We start from the raw sequence: 17,731 nt of genomic DNA, 5'->3' as shown, positions 1-17,731 counted from the left end.
AAAACATATAATTTCCAAGGTATTTTCATACTTTACAAAGTCAGAGGTTTAGAAAGTTTATTTTATAGGTCAGCAATAGGCAAAATGTGAAGCACTTCTAAGGAAACACCTGTGTTGAATAAAAACAGTAACATACCAGACGTAACATGGGTGGTAAAACAAATGTTTAGCTTTCCACGTAATGTCATTAATTTTTTTTACTAAAATTATTTCATTAAAAAAGATAAGCCTACATTTGTTGAAAATGTGTTGTTGTCCCACTACTCCTGACAGCAATGCTGTTTAAAAAAAAAGTTTTTAATAACTTTCTTCCAGTAAACCACATCTGGATTTTTAACCTTGTTGAAAGTTTTTACTGTGCTTCTATATCAGACCGTATTGTAATGGAATTGTTATTTATCTCCAGATATATCCAGTTCCTCCTTTGTGGACAGTCTTATGTCTAAGAGGGTCTTTAATTACATTCCTCTACTAGCTGACCACTACAAAAATTGAAATCCTCACCACAAATCTGTAAAAGTGTTTCCACTTGCACTGGGAGACAAAAATAGAATAATTCCATGTCTCTTTGGACGGATGCCTAGCTGAAACTATGCAGGGTTTGACTGACAAGAGGATGTAGTCTTTGCTGAGAGCACTTTCTTTAAGATCCTTTTTAGTCTTCAGGAACATTTAAGTAGATGAATGAAGAGAGGATTTATGCTAGTTTCCCTTCATTTCTGTTAACTTTGCCTGCTTTTTTGTAACTTTTGTCTTCTGCAACAAAATCTTTTCAGCTCATCGGGCTTACTGAATGTATAATCACAAGCTGGTAAGTAGTAACTTCAGGAGTCTTGATTTGAAATGGCACTCTATTCTTTTGTGTACAGCTGTGGTGGAAGAATAAAACCTCTTTGTGCGGCTAAGCAAAAGTGGAATTATTTAAATGCTCAATATTCGCCAGGGTTGTAACTGTATAGTCTTTCAGTGGTGAATAAATACGGTTAACACATAGCTCAGCCTGCGAATGCAGCGGAGAGACTTGAGTAAGTTCAGAATTATTTTGCATCCGAGTGAGCTCTCCTCACTGTGCTGCACAGCACGTTATCCGTTTCCTGGGGAGTGTGGATGGGAGCTTACAAAGCACAGCAGGTAATTGGCTGCTTCGGCTGAAAAAGCAGACAAAGTGTATTTGTCAGTACATACAGAAAGAAAATGAGAACAACTGGTAATTATTGTTGGGTGATGATATTTGTCCATAGTCTTCTGAGCTGTCTGTGAGGTTAAATCCATACTGACACTCTGTAAGAGCAGTGAGTATGTTAAATGTGATGTTTAGGCAGTTGAGCAACGTTTTCTGTCAATGCATTTTGGACTGGAACTTTCACAGGCTTTGAATGTAAAAAAAGGAGGTGAACGTGTATGTGATAACACCGTTTTTCAGAATGCTTTCTTCTGCTATTCAAGACTTGTGTTTCTGTATCTTAGCGTATATTTTTGTATAGTTACTTTATTTTGAACCTTATCTTCATTTTATGTGAACGGTCCTATCTCTGCAGTCTGTGGAAAGTGAGCATAGCTCAGCCTTTAGGCACTTATTTCTGTATTTCTAAAACTTGCGTACACTGATGCAAATATTTCCTCTTGGAAAGGGAAAGCTATTACTGGGATAGATACTTTTTCTCAGTTGCACATGTGGCAGTTTCTACAGACGGACTAAAAAAAGCTGTAATGGTATATCTATGCTTTTTGTTTAAAGTGGTTTACGTCCAAATGGAGTGTGGAAGTGTGTTGGCAGTGTGAAGACAGTTGTACCAGGTTCCTTCTAAAATAGGGACTTTTTCATGAAAACCTTTTTATTCGCTGCTTTTCCTTTCCCTCCTCTCTTTAACTAAATGAAACTTGTGGGTTTAAGTCAAGACTGATAGATGCTAGAATAACATAAAAGCTATTTTAAGTTTTATAATATAAATACATGGGGTAAATCCCCCCATATCTAGGGTTTCATATTTTAAACATTTATGCATACAGGTAAAAACATATGACAAGTCTCACTGGAATTGGTTGACACAGGAGTATAATATTCACTTCAAAAATCTTTGCAGTTTCATGTTGTGGGACTCCAGTCTTTGGAGAGTTTGGTTTTAATTTGTTTGCTGACAATCTCACCAAGAAACCTGTACACTGTGTTGGAGGTCAAAATTGTGCTGCATCTGTAGGAGGAGACAAAAATGAAGTATTTTATGGATTTGGTATGTCTACATGACTGTATGTAGGGAGGATACTTGGAAGACCGAAAAACAGATTATACATTTTTAACACTTTACTATCATCACTAGTTTGTTTCCTCCTCTTTGGTAAGGAGGAAATCAAAATGTTTCTTTGCTTCTTTTATACACCCTTGTACTCTTTGAGGTGGCTTTAAATCTCCATCAGTGTCATACGAGGTAAAATGTGTAATAAAGCATTAAGGGAAATGGGGTTAAGACATGCAATGTCTAATAAAGGATATTAGTATTTATTGGCAGTCATCCTTTGGCCTATACAAATTTTTTTTCCAAAGGGCACTGACATTGCTCTTGCTCTCTTTACAACCATCATTCTGTGTGCAGATGTGGTTTTTCCCCATTCACCTTTTTTTTTTTTTTGCATTTTTGAATGCCAACTACTTAATGTGTCATTTCTGGCAGAAGGTTCTGGTGATGAAAGAGGAAATAAAATGGGCTTGAAGCAAGTTGCTGGAGAGGTACATACAGGATGGCACAGCCATGGAAAGCTTTTTTTTTTTGCAGGAGTTACGTACCAGTCTTCATATTGACTTAATGAACACAGGAGGAAGCCCATATTTTTCTTGGGCCTGGAAAGCAAATGTGGTCTAAGAGTACAAGGTTTACTACCAGTGTAATCAGCTAGAGTAGTGTGAGCGACTGTGTGCCAACTTTCTTTTGCCTCCTGTGTACCTGGCCCAATTAACTCCATTCTTCATTCTTCAGTCATCTCCCCAGGTGGCTATCTGGTCTTAATGGGCCATAAAATGGGTGGCACTGGTCCATATGGAAATGCCCTGTGATATGGGGGGTCTTGTAGCCCTCCATAGGGGTCCCTGAGAGTGTCAGAGGTGGCAGTGCTGTCTAAAAGGAAATTCAGAGGATGAGTATCCGTGCTCTTTTCCTGATTGCTGGAAGAGTCTCTTTGAATAATGTAGGTCATCAGATGAAAGCTAGATTGGTTTGGGAGGGCTACACAGAGGACCCAACGGAGTGAACTTCTGTTAAGCACAAAGGGAAAACTTCAGATGGGATTAGATACTGTTGTCCTTATCTCTTAAGCAAGAAGGTTTTTTCTTTGATTCTCCCTCCCTCCCGCCCTCCCTCCCAAGTGGCAATTAGCCTTAACTTTTCTAACTGGACTTCTAAACGGAATGTGCTTAGTTGCAAGTCAAGTAGCTCAGTTGTTTCCCTGCTATCCCCACTGTGTTTTCTGGACTCTAACTCTCTGTCTGCAGAGGTCAATGGGGTTGGAGGTAGCCAGGGACAGATGGTCTGGTGAAAGACGCTCACTCTGCAGACATCAGAGTCCAAAGACAAAGCCCTGGGAAGGCCTGAACTTCTGCAGGGCAGGCTCCACAGGGAGGAAAAGCACCTCGTGCTGGGAACCCAGCAGAAGGAAAGACATCCACTGGTTTTGGGTAGGCTCATACTTGAAAATGCATTGAAAACATTTTAGCAGGCTTGTGACCTTTAAAAGAGATTAGAGCTACTTATTAGTTCATTTCTACCTTAGAATGTTTATTTGAGTATGTACTCTATATTAAGTGTGAATAGCATGCAAGTGGCTTTCTTCAGTATTTCACAGAAATTGCACAGAGCCAAGGAATGTATTTGATTACATACACTTATTCCTTGGGGTCTTCCGTGGAGATGTGCTCAAACTCAGGATATTATCCAGAGCATCAGGATTTAAACTGTTGATTGAAACTGGAGTAGATCAGATGAGAAGATCTGGGACTCTGCAAGACTTTATGGCTAAGCCAAACTTCTCAGATCCTGTCTTTCTATGTGCTATTTCTGAGTGTAGCTTTGACATCCAGGCACTATATTGATCTTGTTAGCGTAAGAAAGAGGTGTTGCCAAACAAAAATCTAATAGTCTGGCAAACTGACTCAAATCTACTAGGAGTGGTTTGAAGGAAGACTGAGAATCGGGAAGTTGGATTTCTGACTCTTATTTTGCTGGGAAAGTCATGACACATGGGGATTACACACCTGCTCTGTGTCACTCTTATTCATCTAGCAAATCTAGAACATTCTGTGAAAGTAAACCTGCCCAGCTCTCCTGTCATATGGGAAAAAACTTGTGGCACAGCCAGAAACAGTTGGGAATCATTCCTCTGTGAGCTCCTGTGGGGATGCAGGGCCACTGGTGCCAAGTCTGGTGGCCTAAATGGGCATAATTTCCCTCCTGATTGCAGAGGAACCAGGTAATAACCCATTTCACTTCTTTCTATTTGTGTTTAGGAGGAAAAGGGTCAAGTACCGCTCTATATGCCATGCCTAGCTCTGAAAACTGACCACAGTATTCACTAGACCAAATTACTTGCCTGATGCATTTCAGGAATTGAAAATTTGTTCTCAAACATGCTTATTTTTGGACCTTCATCCCCAGTTAGATCAAGTGACAACAATCTGGTTTCTGTGGTTCTGAATGCTCTCTCACATAGAGCTGCACATGATCATTTGTGATACCAGAATGCCAACTCATCAAAATTGCAATAAATCAGAGTTACTGAGAATATTTTTTGGTCAGACCTAGTAAACACCAGTGAAAAGTTACTTCTAGAGCAATGATGCTGTTTTTATATGCTCACATCCCCAGACTGTGTACCCTGGCAGAACCCTAAAGTAGTCAGTGGAGCCACGTCAATTTGTCTCTGGCCAGGACAGGCCCTCATAGGTTTAGGTAAGTGATATCTACGAGAAGGAAGGATAAAATCTGTAACCTTGGATCATACAAGTGTGCCTGGAGAGTGCCAAGATTAAAACCAGAGCTGCTGGCACCCATCAGATTTAATTTAGCAGCCTCTCCGTGCAAACCCAAATGCACCTCACTGACTTCAAGAATTGTTAGGGAAACCCAAAATGCCCCTATGGTGATGGGTCACTGATAGCCAGAAACTGCTCGCTGTCATGCTTTTTGGGTTCTTAGTCAGGAAGGAGTTAAAATCAGTGCTGGAAGGGAGCTGAAATATTCAGAGTAAGAGATTTCCAGAGGGGGCTGTGCTGGATGAGGTTGGGCTTAGCGCTTTCAGCTGCTCTTCTGCTCTCTTCAAACGTGAAAGGTGTAACAAACACGCTGGCCGCAGGGGCTCCCAAGGCATGGCTCACACCCAAGTCATTTGGTATTTGCCCAGTTGAAGCATCCAGAAGTTTTGGAAGTCGAGCCTGGCTTGCCCTGCAGTTGGGGCACAGCGCGAGGTGGCTGAGAGCCATCCTGCGTCGCCCGTGCCAGGCTGTTGAGCCGCCCAGGTCGGGTGCACGTGCACCAGCACCCACGTCCTCGATTTGACTATGTGTGTTAGCGGGGACACAGACACGCTGCCCTTCTCAGGGCAGTGGAGTCGGGGTTAGTGAAAATGTGTTGCTTTATTTTGACCGCTGTAATTTCAGCAGAGCAAACATGAAAAGGAACAAAAATCAGACGATGTGGGCAGCATGGGCTCCACCTCCCCTTAGGGGTTTGCCCCAAGAAGATGGTGCACCTCGCCTGAGGCAGGACTTCCTACGCTGCCAGGGCTCAAATCCCCATTTCTTTCCAGAGCCGTGCACCGGACCTACACCCTCTGTCACCAGCTCTGCCTCCCCCCTCGTGGGGGTGCAAACTTCCTCCTCCAGCTTTTGCTGCGGGGCAGCGGCTGCCGAGGTCCCGGTGCCGCAGGGAGGCTGTGACCCGGGCCAGACCCGGGGAGGCAAAAGCAGGAGTGCCAAACAAACCTTGGTGAAAACTGATCATCTCGTGGCTAAACTCTTAATTCCTCTGGGGTGTTGAAGGTCTGCTGAGGGCAACCAGAGAACTCGTTCAGCTCTCTGCAGCCAGCTGTGTGTGCCTGGCGGGGTAGTTAAAACTCACTGAGGCAGTACGGCTGTTTGTCTTATTATTCACTTTAAAAAGTGGATCATCCCATGTTAATTTTCCTTCTCACGTCAAAAGCAATGTCTAATTCATAAGTGAGAATATTACATGTGTTGCCTCTGATACTGAGTAAGTCAGGCAGCGACATGGCACAAACTGCATTCATGGAGTCCTTACTGCACTGGGGTCATGCCTGCAGCACACGCAGCTGGAGACCAGGTATAAAAAACTTAAATTCAGAAAAGTCTCTTGGAAGTACTTCTCGAGAACAGAGCATTTTGAAAGTGCTGTATTTCCAACCAGCGAGGGCCACATTAGGAATGGCTTTTTTGTTAGCCAATTTCTGTCCTTAAAAGGATGCTGCTTCCTTCCTCTCTTCATTTAATTCCTTTGCTGCTTTGACCTTCACCTGTGCGACTCACTCACTGAAATCCTCTCGGGAGGATCAGTGTCAGCTCTAATAAGCCGGCTGTCACTTTACACCAAACAGAAAGTAAATGTTTCATTTGTTAAATGGGCCAGCAGAATACATTGCCTTTTTCTACCATCCTTGATTTTCTTCTAGGGGAGAGTGTTTTACTTTTATGTGACTGAAAGTGCATAAAGTGGATGTGAAGCTGCAGATTTAAGTGTCTTGAATGAAGACTGTTATGTAAGACTTTATTTATCAGTTGTACTGAAATACGATCAGTGTTACAGCACAGGGTCTGGTTGCAATGAATTTTATTGTGTTTCCAGTGGGAAGATAAGGGATATGCTGTGTAAGGAGCGCACCGGGAATTTCTTTTTTTTAGCAAGCTGCACAGGAAGGCACAGGGAAAGTAAGATTGTTGCACTGAGCTCTTGGCTGCTGATGCAGGGCACAACGCTGCTTCTTGTTGGGACTTTTGCCATTGACTTGAATGTAAACAGGACAGCTTTTCTCTGTCATAGCTTCTGTTGTGTTTATTTATTGCTCCCCTTCCACTGCTGTTTGGTGCCGACAAGCTCAGCCTGTGCTTCTCTACCAGCTTGCACAGGTGGGTTAGATTTACATTAATAAGCTTGGAAAGTATTTGAGAGTGGGTGTTGAGAGGAGTAATTATTTTTTTTGTGCCTTTCATATAGAAGCTGGTGTTTGGGGGTTGAAGTCAGTAGTTTATGGAGTGCTGCTTTTGAAACAATGTTTGACAAACATGAAATCAGTGTGTGTCACTGACGAACCACCGCAGTGAAGAGCAATTTGAGACACGAAAAGAAGGTGGTAGCTTCAGCGCATGAGAGGAAGGCCATGGGTTTTTTTCTATGAACCTGGAAGTTGCGTAAGTATGTTTGCTTCTGTGGATTTGTCTCTGTGGTTGTTTTTCTTAAGCTGAAACCAAGCCCACGTGTGGAGCTAGATGATGATGGTGCACCACCATCCTCTCGCTCTGCAGTGAAGCTGTATGAAACCAGCCCCTCTTCTCATGTAAAGTAAGGCCCCTTGGTGATGCTCCTGAGGGCACTGGCTGCTCAGCTCCCAGGGCAGCCGAGAGTCTTCTTGCTCAATGTTGTTTGGGGGTATCTCCACAGCAGTGCAGCAGTACCCCATGGGCTCTCTCCTCTCCATGGGCAATTCCCCATGAGCTCTTCAAACATCTGACTCGCTGCTGTACTGCAGGAGCCTTTGCCAACAGAGGCTAAGGGACAACAAGTCGCTTAGCGCATGTTGCAGGAGGCTGCTCTAGCTTTACCCTGGAGATTAGCTTTTCACCTTGCTGGCTGCAGAAGTGGGGAAGGTAGCTTGTCTCTTGTTTTTCTGGGCATTTAGTTTGTCCTTGTCTTGTGGCCTGCAAAGGCTGGAGACCTGGGGCCAAAATCCCTCTTTGTTGGCACCCTAATTTATGCTCTAAACTAGGTGTTTGCAGTAACTGAAATAGATATCTATGAGAATGATTTCAAGATATTTAAATCTAGTTATGTCTCCAATATATTGTCTGTCAGTCTGACTGAGCTTTGAAACATCATGTGTATGACAGATATATGTCTGTCTTCTATGCAAGTATCTCTCAATGTATCAGGAAAGGCCCTGAAAACTTCAAATCCAGAACCTTGTGCTTGGCCCTGCTCTGCAATGAGCATCCCTAATGGCAAAGAAATGGTTCTGGTTTTGTTGGTTCAGTTTCCTAGATTTTGTGTCAAAGTTTTTCTTGGATGTATCTGATGGATGTATCTTTAAGGCTGTGACTTGCATAGATTGGTGAATCTGATATTTAGTAATGGGTTTTTTTTTTCTTTTGGTCCACTTCAAACTTCCTGTCCTCCCCCCAAAAAGAAAATACCTACAAAAAGGGGCTACCTAATCATTAAGAAAAAAAAACACCACCAAAACTTCTGGCCATAGCAAAACTGCACCCTAAGCAAAGTATTCTGTGGCCATTAAGCTGCACAGCTTTGAATAATTGGCTTTCTCAACAATGGCTCAAGTTTTTGGCTTTTCAAGTGAATGGAGCTAGAGACCACAGAATAATTGTCTGTTCAAGCTACTGCCTAGGTGCAAAGTACAGCTGGGGTAAGGAGTCAAGACTTTTTATAAAAAAAGAAAAATGGATAGCTTCATTTTCAAGAGATCTAGGATTGAATTTATTTAAATAAAAAGTGTATATTTAAGTGTATGACTGTACAAACTTATATACAGAAACAGCAACAGATAATCAGCCTGTAAAATGTGTAAGCAATAGATATCTTTCAGCATATGTTCCTTGCAAATAAACCTAGAGAAACAAAGAAGTTTCTTTTATGGTTAGATCCCATCATGGGAAAGAAGTCAAGTAATTGGTAGACTTGGTGTAATTCCTTCCTGTTGTATTTGGCGAATAGGCAACACACAATTCAAAATAGTTCAGACTTCATCTTTGATAAAATCTGGTCCATGTCACTCCCTGTGGAAGTGAACATAGCTATGAGTTAGGAAAATGCAATGTTCCCTTGTGTTGGTACAAGGCACCTGTCCGAGGCTTTGCAGACAGTTTATTCAGTATGCTCCAAGAGTACTGAAACTGGGCAACTGAACACTTGTTAATGTTTAAACAAATTGTGATTTATGAACTCAAACTTTCCTCTAAACTTTATATTACTTGGAGCCTTCTGTGACAGTCTCTGTCCTAGAGCAAGAAGCCGTAGCATGATATAGCACATTTTGCATACAGTGAGTCTATTGCAGAATTTTGCCCTAGATATAGATAGGGATTTTACTACTTACAGTCGCCATATATGAATTAGTAAAAATACAGGTCTCCTTCTTGGCAATTTGTGATCTAGATCTGGGTTTAGGGCCTTATCATCTTGGACATTACAAAAATACCCCGGAGGAGCTGATGTAAAACATCACCATTGTCAAATTATCTCATTTAAAATATTTGCAACTTTCTTGGCTGGAACACCATCTTACTCTCATCATTCAAATTAGGGTTTCTACAATCACTTGTGAGAGAGCTTTCCTGCTCAGAGAATTTCTGTTACATGTGTTAAGGATTAACTGGTTTAGTAACTTTTAAGACTCTGTTTCCCTCCCCAGTTGTGTTCCTCAGAAAAGTGATGTTGGTAGGCACCCATAGCAGTCACTAAATATGATAGTCCTGAGTGCCCTGCTGCAGAGGCACTGCCTGTGCAAAGATGTAGGGCTGCTGGGGAATTAGTTACTACAAGAAAACAAACAAAACCAAACCCCAACTGGCTGGACAGTCAACATCAGGGGATTTGGCAAAGAATTGTAAATCACTGCTTTTTTTAATCTGAAGTATCATTTTTTAAATCATTATCTCTGAAACTGGAATAAATCTTAAATACGCTTCCTGGTAAAGTGTCCTCTAAGCTTTCATTGCTATTTTGTTGTCCTCTACAAATGGAAAAGCAATTGACTGGCTCTGAAATGTAGAATTTGGAGAGAAAATTTTGCACCTCCTGAATCTGTTTAACTTTGAAAGTTAAATTGATGTGTGGTTGTGATTATGTACTACATGCGTGGACCTACATTTGCACTTACAAGCTGCAGGTGAGGTTTTATAGTTAGGGATGCAAATTTGTGTTGATTCCTGCTTAGAGGTTGTTTTTTCTATGCTTTGGAAGATGGGGTAGCTTTTTTTTTGTTCTGCTCAACTAGACATAGGTGTGCATGTTTGCTGGTTTTTTAGGGGGGAATGGAGTTTAAAAAACAAAAAAAAGAGCTTGGCTCATAATTACCATGCAAATGGAAAATGTGTTTCCATGTGTGTTGGGATTAATACAGCCAATACCTGTGAGAGCTCATTTCAGTCAAACAGCAGATGCTGTAAATTCCTCAGTAAGTACTTTGGAGTTAGTATTCTTCTCCTGAGTGTATACATCTGACCTCTTCCCCACTTCCTTTCTCTAAGCCCCAGCCGCGCCCCCCCCCCCCTTCTGCTTTCCCTTACTGTCTCTAAAATGCCCCAAAGCTCCCACTGTCTGGCAGTCCAAAAAAGCGTACAACTTCCCATCAAGACCTTCAGAATAGCTGTGTACAGTGAAGATAATCTCACGTTGGATCTGTTCAGCTCTAGCAAAAGTTAGGATTTATGCAATTATTTTCATAATATCCCACAGGACCCAATGCATGTTGCAGAAAGGTCAACAATGAAATAGGCCTGGGTACTACAAACAGGTCCAAAATGATGTAACGTAAATTGTAGTGCTGGTAAGTGTCTTGTTGGTGTGGAAGGGCAACAATGTGACAAAAATAGAGTCTTTGTTTTGTTCTGAGCGTCATGGGGACTGTTTTCTGCGGATGTGAAAGCAGAGAGAGGGTGTGCTGTAAATTGCCAGGACTACTATGAAGCCCTTTGCCAACCTGTTAGCGTTGCTTGTTTATAATAAGGTACAAAAATGGCAAAACAGTTTGGTCATAGTTGTGGACGTGCCACTGCTACATTTTGGTTTTAAACAAAAAATAGGACAAATATGCAAAATAGGTAGGACAGATGTCACTTCTCTCTCGATTTGATAATTTAAATTTCTAATGCTTCTGAATCTTCCGTACTCCCTTCATGATGATTGGTGGAAATTGAACCACCATCTTAATTTTGATGCTGATCTGAGCATGATAACAATCCAGATAAGGTTCAATGAAGATTGTCAGAAACATGCTGTTTGTCACATTGGAGACTATCATTACAGCACAATTCCTTGTCCAAACTAAAGCCAAAGGTGGAAGGATGCTCTCTGGGTGCTAAGGATTGTGTACTTTGTTACTGTACTAATAGACAAAAGAGAAGAGTTTACTTCTTTTACAAAGTAGCTTAATTCAATTGTCTTTAAGAAATTATTTTAAGACAAAAAAGGAAACCAAAAGCCCTGTTCTAGAGGTGCAAGAAACTGTAGGACTTCAGACTCCTACAAATCCCTTTCTAAAAATGATCCTACTCAAACTGCATAAGATAAACACTATTTTTGTCTCTTTTGATTGTAGCTTTTAATGGGAATGGCAGGTACCTACCCTGTAGTGCTCAAGAGCAGTGCCAGAGCTCAAGAGCTAGTGCTCTGTCATTGCATCTCTCATAAAAAACCCCTATGTGCAGAAGAATGACCTTGTGACAGGACATGTTCTAGATAATATTGTTTGATATAAGAATATTCTTTTTCTTCTCTTAGTTTCTTGGGGGTTTCCATGGATAAACATGCCATCTAAACAAGGTACTTAAAACCCACGTATTTTCCTAGAGTGAAATTATTTCACAAACACCTGGTGGCAGATTTCAGAGCTATTTCCATGGAGAGGCTGGCAATTGTGCCTAAAGGACAGACAGGAGAACAGTTTGGGATTAATCAGGTTCCCTGTACCTGGAGTCCTCCTTTGTGGTTTCTGCCTTTATGATCCTGGTTGGCAGCTCTTGCACCCAATGGTACATTGTATGAGAATTTCAGCTTTTCTTTCGAATCTTACAGTTTTTGGACACAGCTAGGAAGATGGAATTATTTGTGTCAATCTTGTTATTTGTTTCTATTTTCAACAGAATTTTATTTGCCTTTGTCAAAACCTGAGCACAAGAAGCTATGTCACAAAATAATAGTAAATAAAACTCATTATAAACAAAACAAAAACATTGTTTAGCACTGTGAATCTCTGTACCATTTGCCAAAGGCAGACTACGGTTTAATGGGCTTTGAAAATAGAAACATTAATCAGATCTAATTCTATGGAAAATAAATGAGGCAATTCTTATCACATGAATAAATTGTTCCTTTAGAATATTGTTTTGCACCAGCATTGCTTCAAGTACCATTTATGTAATCTCCTAATGAAAGGCCTCTCTAACAGCTAGCGCACCAGGTACAGAAAAGGCTCAAAATTCCCAATTCCTTTTGAAAGCAAATACAGTGTGTCAGAAAGGAGAGGAGAAGGGGGAAAAAAGAGTAAGGAGCTAGAACTCATTTTTTTGAATAATAAGAATGGTGAACTAGTAGGGGAGAAAAGTTCTCATAAAAGGATAATATGTAAAGAGTTTTTCACGCTGCCTCAAGTTTTCTTTGTTAAAAATGTATTCAAGTTGTCTAGAGCTTTTTTCAATTTAAAATAGTTTGCTTTTCTCCCCACCCCCCCAGCCTAGGCACCTCCAAAATAAATTGAAGGAATGGGCACGGGTAATTGGTTTGAAGAAAATGACAGGAATGTGAAAGAGGGAATAATATTGCTAAAGAGGGAATAATGCTGCTTGAAGGAGGGAACTGACCCATCACGGTGCTGTAGAAGTATTCTTTTAGCTTTCAGGTTGTATTAACTCAATTGCTTTATTAGTTATTACATATACTAAATATAAGTAACTATAACTCTAGATTTTGGAGAAATAATGAAGTGTGACTTTATGCGCCAAATCAATCTGTTCATTACTTGTTATGGATTTGATTCCATAAACAAAGTGCCCATCAGTGGAGATGAGATCATATCTTAAATGCCAGACAAACCCTGTAACAGCTCCAGGCCTCTGTAAGGCAATGCCTGCCTCCCTTTGACCTGGCTGCTACTCTTGGAAAGAATATTGGGAGCTGCTGCCTGTTCCTCTCCTTGGTGCCAGCTGCCCAGAGAAAGCACAAAGGGCACAGACCAGAGTCTTCACAGAGGGAGACCTGTAGTTTGGCTCAAGCTCTGATTCATTGAGGCTGAGCTCCTTCATGATTTCCAGTAAAAACAAAAAAGTACACTTGTGACGAAAGCTTTTTATTCTTATTTTGATTGCTGCAGAGTTTAATTGCCTCAAACTGGGGCCAGCTGTTGTTCTGTCTTGTGGTTAAGTGACTCTGGCATTTATGATAGCTTGCAATTACTGTGCAAACTATCATTTTTCCATTTCCAAAGTTACCATTTCTCCATGCTCACTGCATTATCTAACATGCCACAATTATGCGCATCTTCAGAGAGAGGAAATGGCTGTGGCACATCACATAGTGTGGTGTGGCAAGTGTAGGGAAAAGTATTTTGGGGGTTTCTGTGGTAACTGTTCTTATGGAGCCAAATCTTCCTAAGTGTCTGAAAAGACAATTTGGTTCATTGCACATACCGTAATGCACTTCCTAGGAAGACTTTAGACCAGCTATTAATCTTTAAGTGTTTTATACGTATGTGTAGGAAGGTAAATATGATGTAAATTGTAGGAAAAATAAATTAGTGAATACCCAAAGTCTCATTTAGTCATAGGCACACATAAGAACAGGATCCAGGAGTCAAGAAGGCCCAATATCTTTTTCTAAGTAGGCAATGGACTCGAATGCTGAAATTAAAACAGATGTGCAAGCAGACCACTTCCTACAGGAACTGCTAAACCAGCAGATTGGCAGTGCCAGACCTGGGAAAACTGTGCTGTGTCGGTATTTGTTTGTTCTGATTTGCTCTTTGGCTTCCTGGAATTTGTAGAGTTCAAACTCAAATATGTGGTACCTAAAAGCAAAGCAAGAATTAATCCTGATCTTGCCTTTTTGTCAGGGGTTTGCTATTTATTTTTTCAGGCGATATACAATCTGCATATGACACACTGCAAGTGGGAAGACAGGGGTTTCGTCATTGTCTGATCTCTGATGTGCTGGGTTCCCAGTGGCTTCAGTGTTGTGGAAGAGGAAAGATATTTACAGATGGATTTGGATGCATAAGATCTGCTGCAAAAATAGATGCAATTTTAACATAACCTTACACAAGAGGCATATAAATTCTTCTGCCTTTTGCCAGTGAATTAACTAGGGATGTTGAAAAGTTATGTCAATCTCTCTTTTGCCAAAAGATGTTGAGGAGAACTACGGTACAGCCTTTAATTTGACAACTTTCTGCTCTTGTAGAGCTAATCTGTTAAGCTAATTTTTTTTTTTTTTAGTAAGAGACAAACTTTGCATAGGGATGTTGATTAATAGGTTATTGTACAAATATAGTACAAGATCACTGTTTGTTGGTTTAATTTTTTTAATGTTAACAGAGATGTAATAATAACCATGTTCAAACACTTTGATAGCTTGATGTACTGGGATGGCCAAAGACTTCAGCTTCTCTTTTTGTTCTTTCATAACAGAGCCTTTCATGGCTTTGGGACAGCTGGTAAACACTTGCTTCATTCTGCATAAAGGGTGGAATCAGCTGTGTTTATTGTTGAACAATATAGTGATGATTTGGGGAAGAAGAGACTAAAAGCAGCAGGGAAATAAAATCCTGAAGCCTGGCTGTGACCGCTGTTTGGCAGCCCATCTAATATAGGAAGTCTTGTCTCTTCCTCAAAGTTCTTTGGAGTTCAGGATGTGCCTGTCTTGGGTCTTTCCCATGTCTGTAATGTTTTCATGATCTATTTATGTTTGTCCTGGTCTAGTCTGTGGATTTGCTCATGCTTGTGTCTCGCCTGGTGGAGGGGAGGCTGCAACCCCTTCCTGCAGCAACACCACTACCGAAGACCTCCTCTCCCAAAGACCACACACAGTGTTTTATGTGGCTTCTGCTACAATAAATCAAATAAGGCAGCCACCTATGTAGGACTTTTAAGAACTGACTTTTTGTTTTGTCTCAGTGGTGGTTTTAATAGTGTGTTAGTACTCTGTGTGTCCGTCTAATATTGAGAGAAAAACAGGACACAATTTAGAACTTGTATTTTATGGTGGCTTTGTATTCCTTGAAAAGTGGGGGAGATGCAAATGAATTGCTCTGCAAATTCATTTATACAGTTAATGATATATATGTTTAGATGAGAAGTGGTTAAACTTGGAGAGGTTTCTTAATATGTTTATAAAAATTCACTGGATGGCCAGTTAATAGATAAATTATTGATAAAATGATGAAAAGGTTGTGTAGTAGAAATCTGTTAACAATGAGTGAAAGAAGATTCAGTTCTGTAGATGTCTGTAATCTCTTTAATCTCTTGGATTCTTAAAAGCTCTCTTAGAGCCATCTGAAAGGCTTTATGCTTGATAAACTTAGCATAAAAGTGTCTGGTGTATCAGTTTTACAGTAAGCTTTCTTGTCTGAGAAGGGGAGTGTGGTACCAGGGAGGCCAGAAACCTCCAAGGTGTTACCAATAAAATCAGTTATTGCCTTTCTGTACAAGTACACAGCGTGCATGGAATGAACAAAGCCCCCTCTGCCTCCTACTTGCTGTTTATGAAGCCTGCTAAGCAAGAGGGGGAGCTACCTCTATCTAGCCAAAGAAGTAGCTTTGCCCATTCTCATACCCCTTTGAAACAAAAGGAAGCTAGACGTGGCTCTCATCGCGGCTCTGATTCAATGGTAGCTGCGTGCAGTCCCTCCTCGGACTGTGAGCTTGATTTTGTAACATTGCCCTCAAATACTGTGCAAATGGATCAAAACCACTACACTAATACATTAAAATATAAGCAAACAGCGAGACAACTTTTGAGATGTTTATGGTTTGTCCAAAGTAACAAAAGCGATGCATCTTAGAAAAGGATTTCAGTGAAATTGCTTGAATGCTGAGCAGTTGGCCAAACTTCAACGCAAGTCAGCTCTGTTGACAGGAATCTGTCATAATTCAGTGCTGATCAATATTGATATACTGCAGTCCTTGTTTATGACATGGAAAAAAAGGGTATTGCTAAAAGAAAGCTTAAGATACTGCTATAAAAACTGTTAGGCCTCACTGTATGTAGCTGTAGTTTATTATAGTGCTATTGCAGAAGAGTAAAGTCCAGACTTTGAAGTGCCACTAGAAATTGTAGGCAATAGCATAATTAGATCAAATGCAAGGTATGGTGTTTTTAGTGTTGCGGTATCACAATAGTATTCTCTGGTCTGACAAACCTCTGGTGATGAAAAGAAGCGCTTGTACTGACAAGAAGTCAGTAGGTTCACTTGATAAATAAGGTTCACAATAGTGGACCATTGTACTTATTCTGGATAGCCCTTATCACTCCTTGGGGATGTGAGCGTGGGATGAAGTTCTCTTTGAGCATTGCAGTGCTGGTTGCTACAGTGGAAACGCTGTCCCTCGTTTGAAGGATCTGTGCTTTCTAGTGATATATGAAAGAAGACATTTCTTGTTGGGTAGTTAAATGAGATTAATATATGCCAGTCTGGGATTTCTTGGCCAAATACATATACTCATGCTGTTACATGCACTTGCAGTAAGTTTGAAGCACCCAGAAAGTATTGGACTACTTGCATTTTAAGTACTGTGACTGTATTTCTGCAGTAAATATGCTTCGCTTTCAAAGTGCTGGAGCTACTGTATGTATGATAGAGCTACACTTGGATTTCCAGTATTACTGATACGTGGCACGTAACGAAAAATATTGGGATGTTTCGTGTATTAATAGGCTTATTGTGTGTTGGGGGATCCCAGATTAACAGAAGGATTCTTCAAAAGTTCTGTGCACAATGAACTCCTGCTTTATACATGGGGAACTTAGTCCTGTGTGGGTTTTGGATTTTTGTTACAGGATAAAGATGAGTAGGTGTGGTGGGTCGCTACTAGAACCTGGGACTTTTTGGTGGTGTGTCTCAGTGAGCCGATGTCAGAGACATACTCGTGTATGCAGGCAAGGCTTATGCTAACCTGATTTATTTTATTTTTTCTTTTTTTTTATTTGAAGAGAGGGAGACAATCTTATATACTTCCATATGTTGGTTTTTTTCCTAGTACCCTGGCTTTCTACATCTGATGTTCAAAACACCCATTTGTGCAAATAATTTCTGTAGAGGATAATATTTCAGGGGATCAGAGGCTGAACGATGAAAAGGCAGATGCTTGTCAGCCACCCATGCTGCATCATCCCCACAGTGTGCTGACACCTCATTCATGTGTTAAAACATTGTTCTCCCGACAGATGTGTAGCCCTTGCATTGTCCCTTGTTACCGTAAAGGACAGCATGTGCAGAGACTTGTCAGGGTATTGGTGAAGAATGAGACAAAATTGCATATAACTAAAAGCAGCCTCAATTTGCCATCCCTTGTTGTTCTTTTTTTCTAAACCATAAACTAATTTGTATCTAAGTTTGTGAGTTGTGATATCATTGTCCCATGTTCAACTTCTTATTCACAAGATCCTCTCCACTCATGTGCTGTTTTTTCTGCATGAATCTATGTTGTCGTTTGCAAGACCATCACTTGCCTACAACTGTGTGTCTTTGGTACTATTTCTTCATTGCAACACACATCTAAAGACTTGGT

General features: G+C 40.7%; 1 protein-coding gene across 5 annotated transcripts in view; it reads left to right on the top strand.

Annotated features, from left to right (window-relative positions):
- The first annotated feature begins 617 nt into the window (after window positions 1–617).
- INSC (INSC spindle orientation adaptor protein) overlaps window positions 618–17,731 on the top strand; it is a 149,631-nt gene continuing 132,517 nt past the window's right edge. The window contains exon 1 of one of the 5 annotated variants that reach the window (XM_052811693.1): window positions 618–811. Coding sequence is in view for 1 of the 5 variants with exons in the window: in XM_052811688.1 (XP_052667648.1) it covers window positions 6,961–7,126 (166 nt within the window). In the remaining 4 variants the exon portion in view is untranslated. Of the gene's footprint in view, window positions 812–960; window positions 1,132–6,629; window positions 6,760–6,877; window positions 7,409–17,731 lie in introns of those variants that run through there. The other 4 variants (XM_052811692.1, XM_052811690.1, XM_052811688.1 and 1 more) reach the window with 4 other exon arrangements.

Source organism: Harpia harpyja, chromosome 16 (genome assembly GCF_026419915.1).
Source record: "Harpia harpyja isolate bHarHar1 chromosome 16, bHarHar1 primary haplotype, whole genome shotgun sequence".
In the NCBI taxonomy this organism is placed as follows: domain Eukaryota; kingdom Metazoa; phylum Chordata; class Aves; order Accipitriformes; family Accipitridae; genus Harpia; species Harpia harpyja.
The sequence above is the reverse complement of the archived record's forward strand: the minus strand, read 5'-3'. Positions and strand labels throughout refer to the sequence as shown.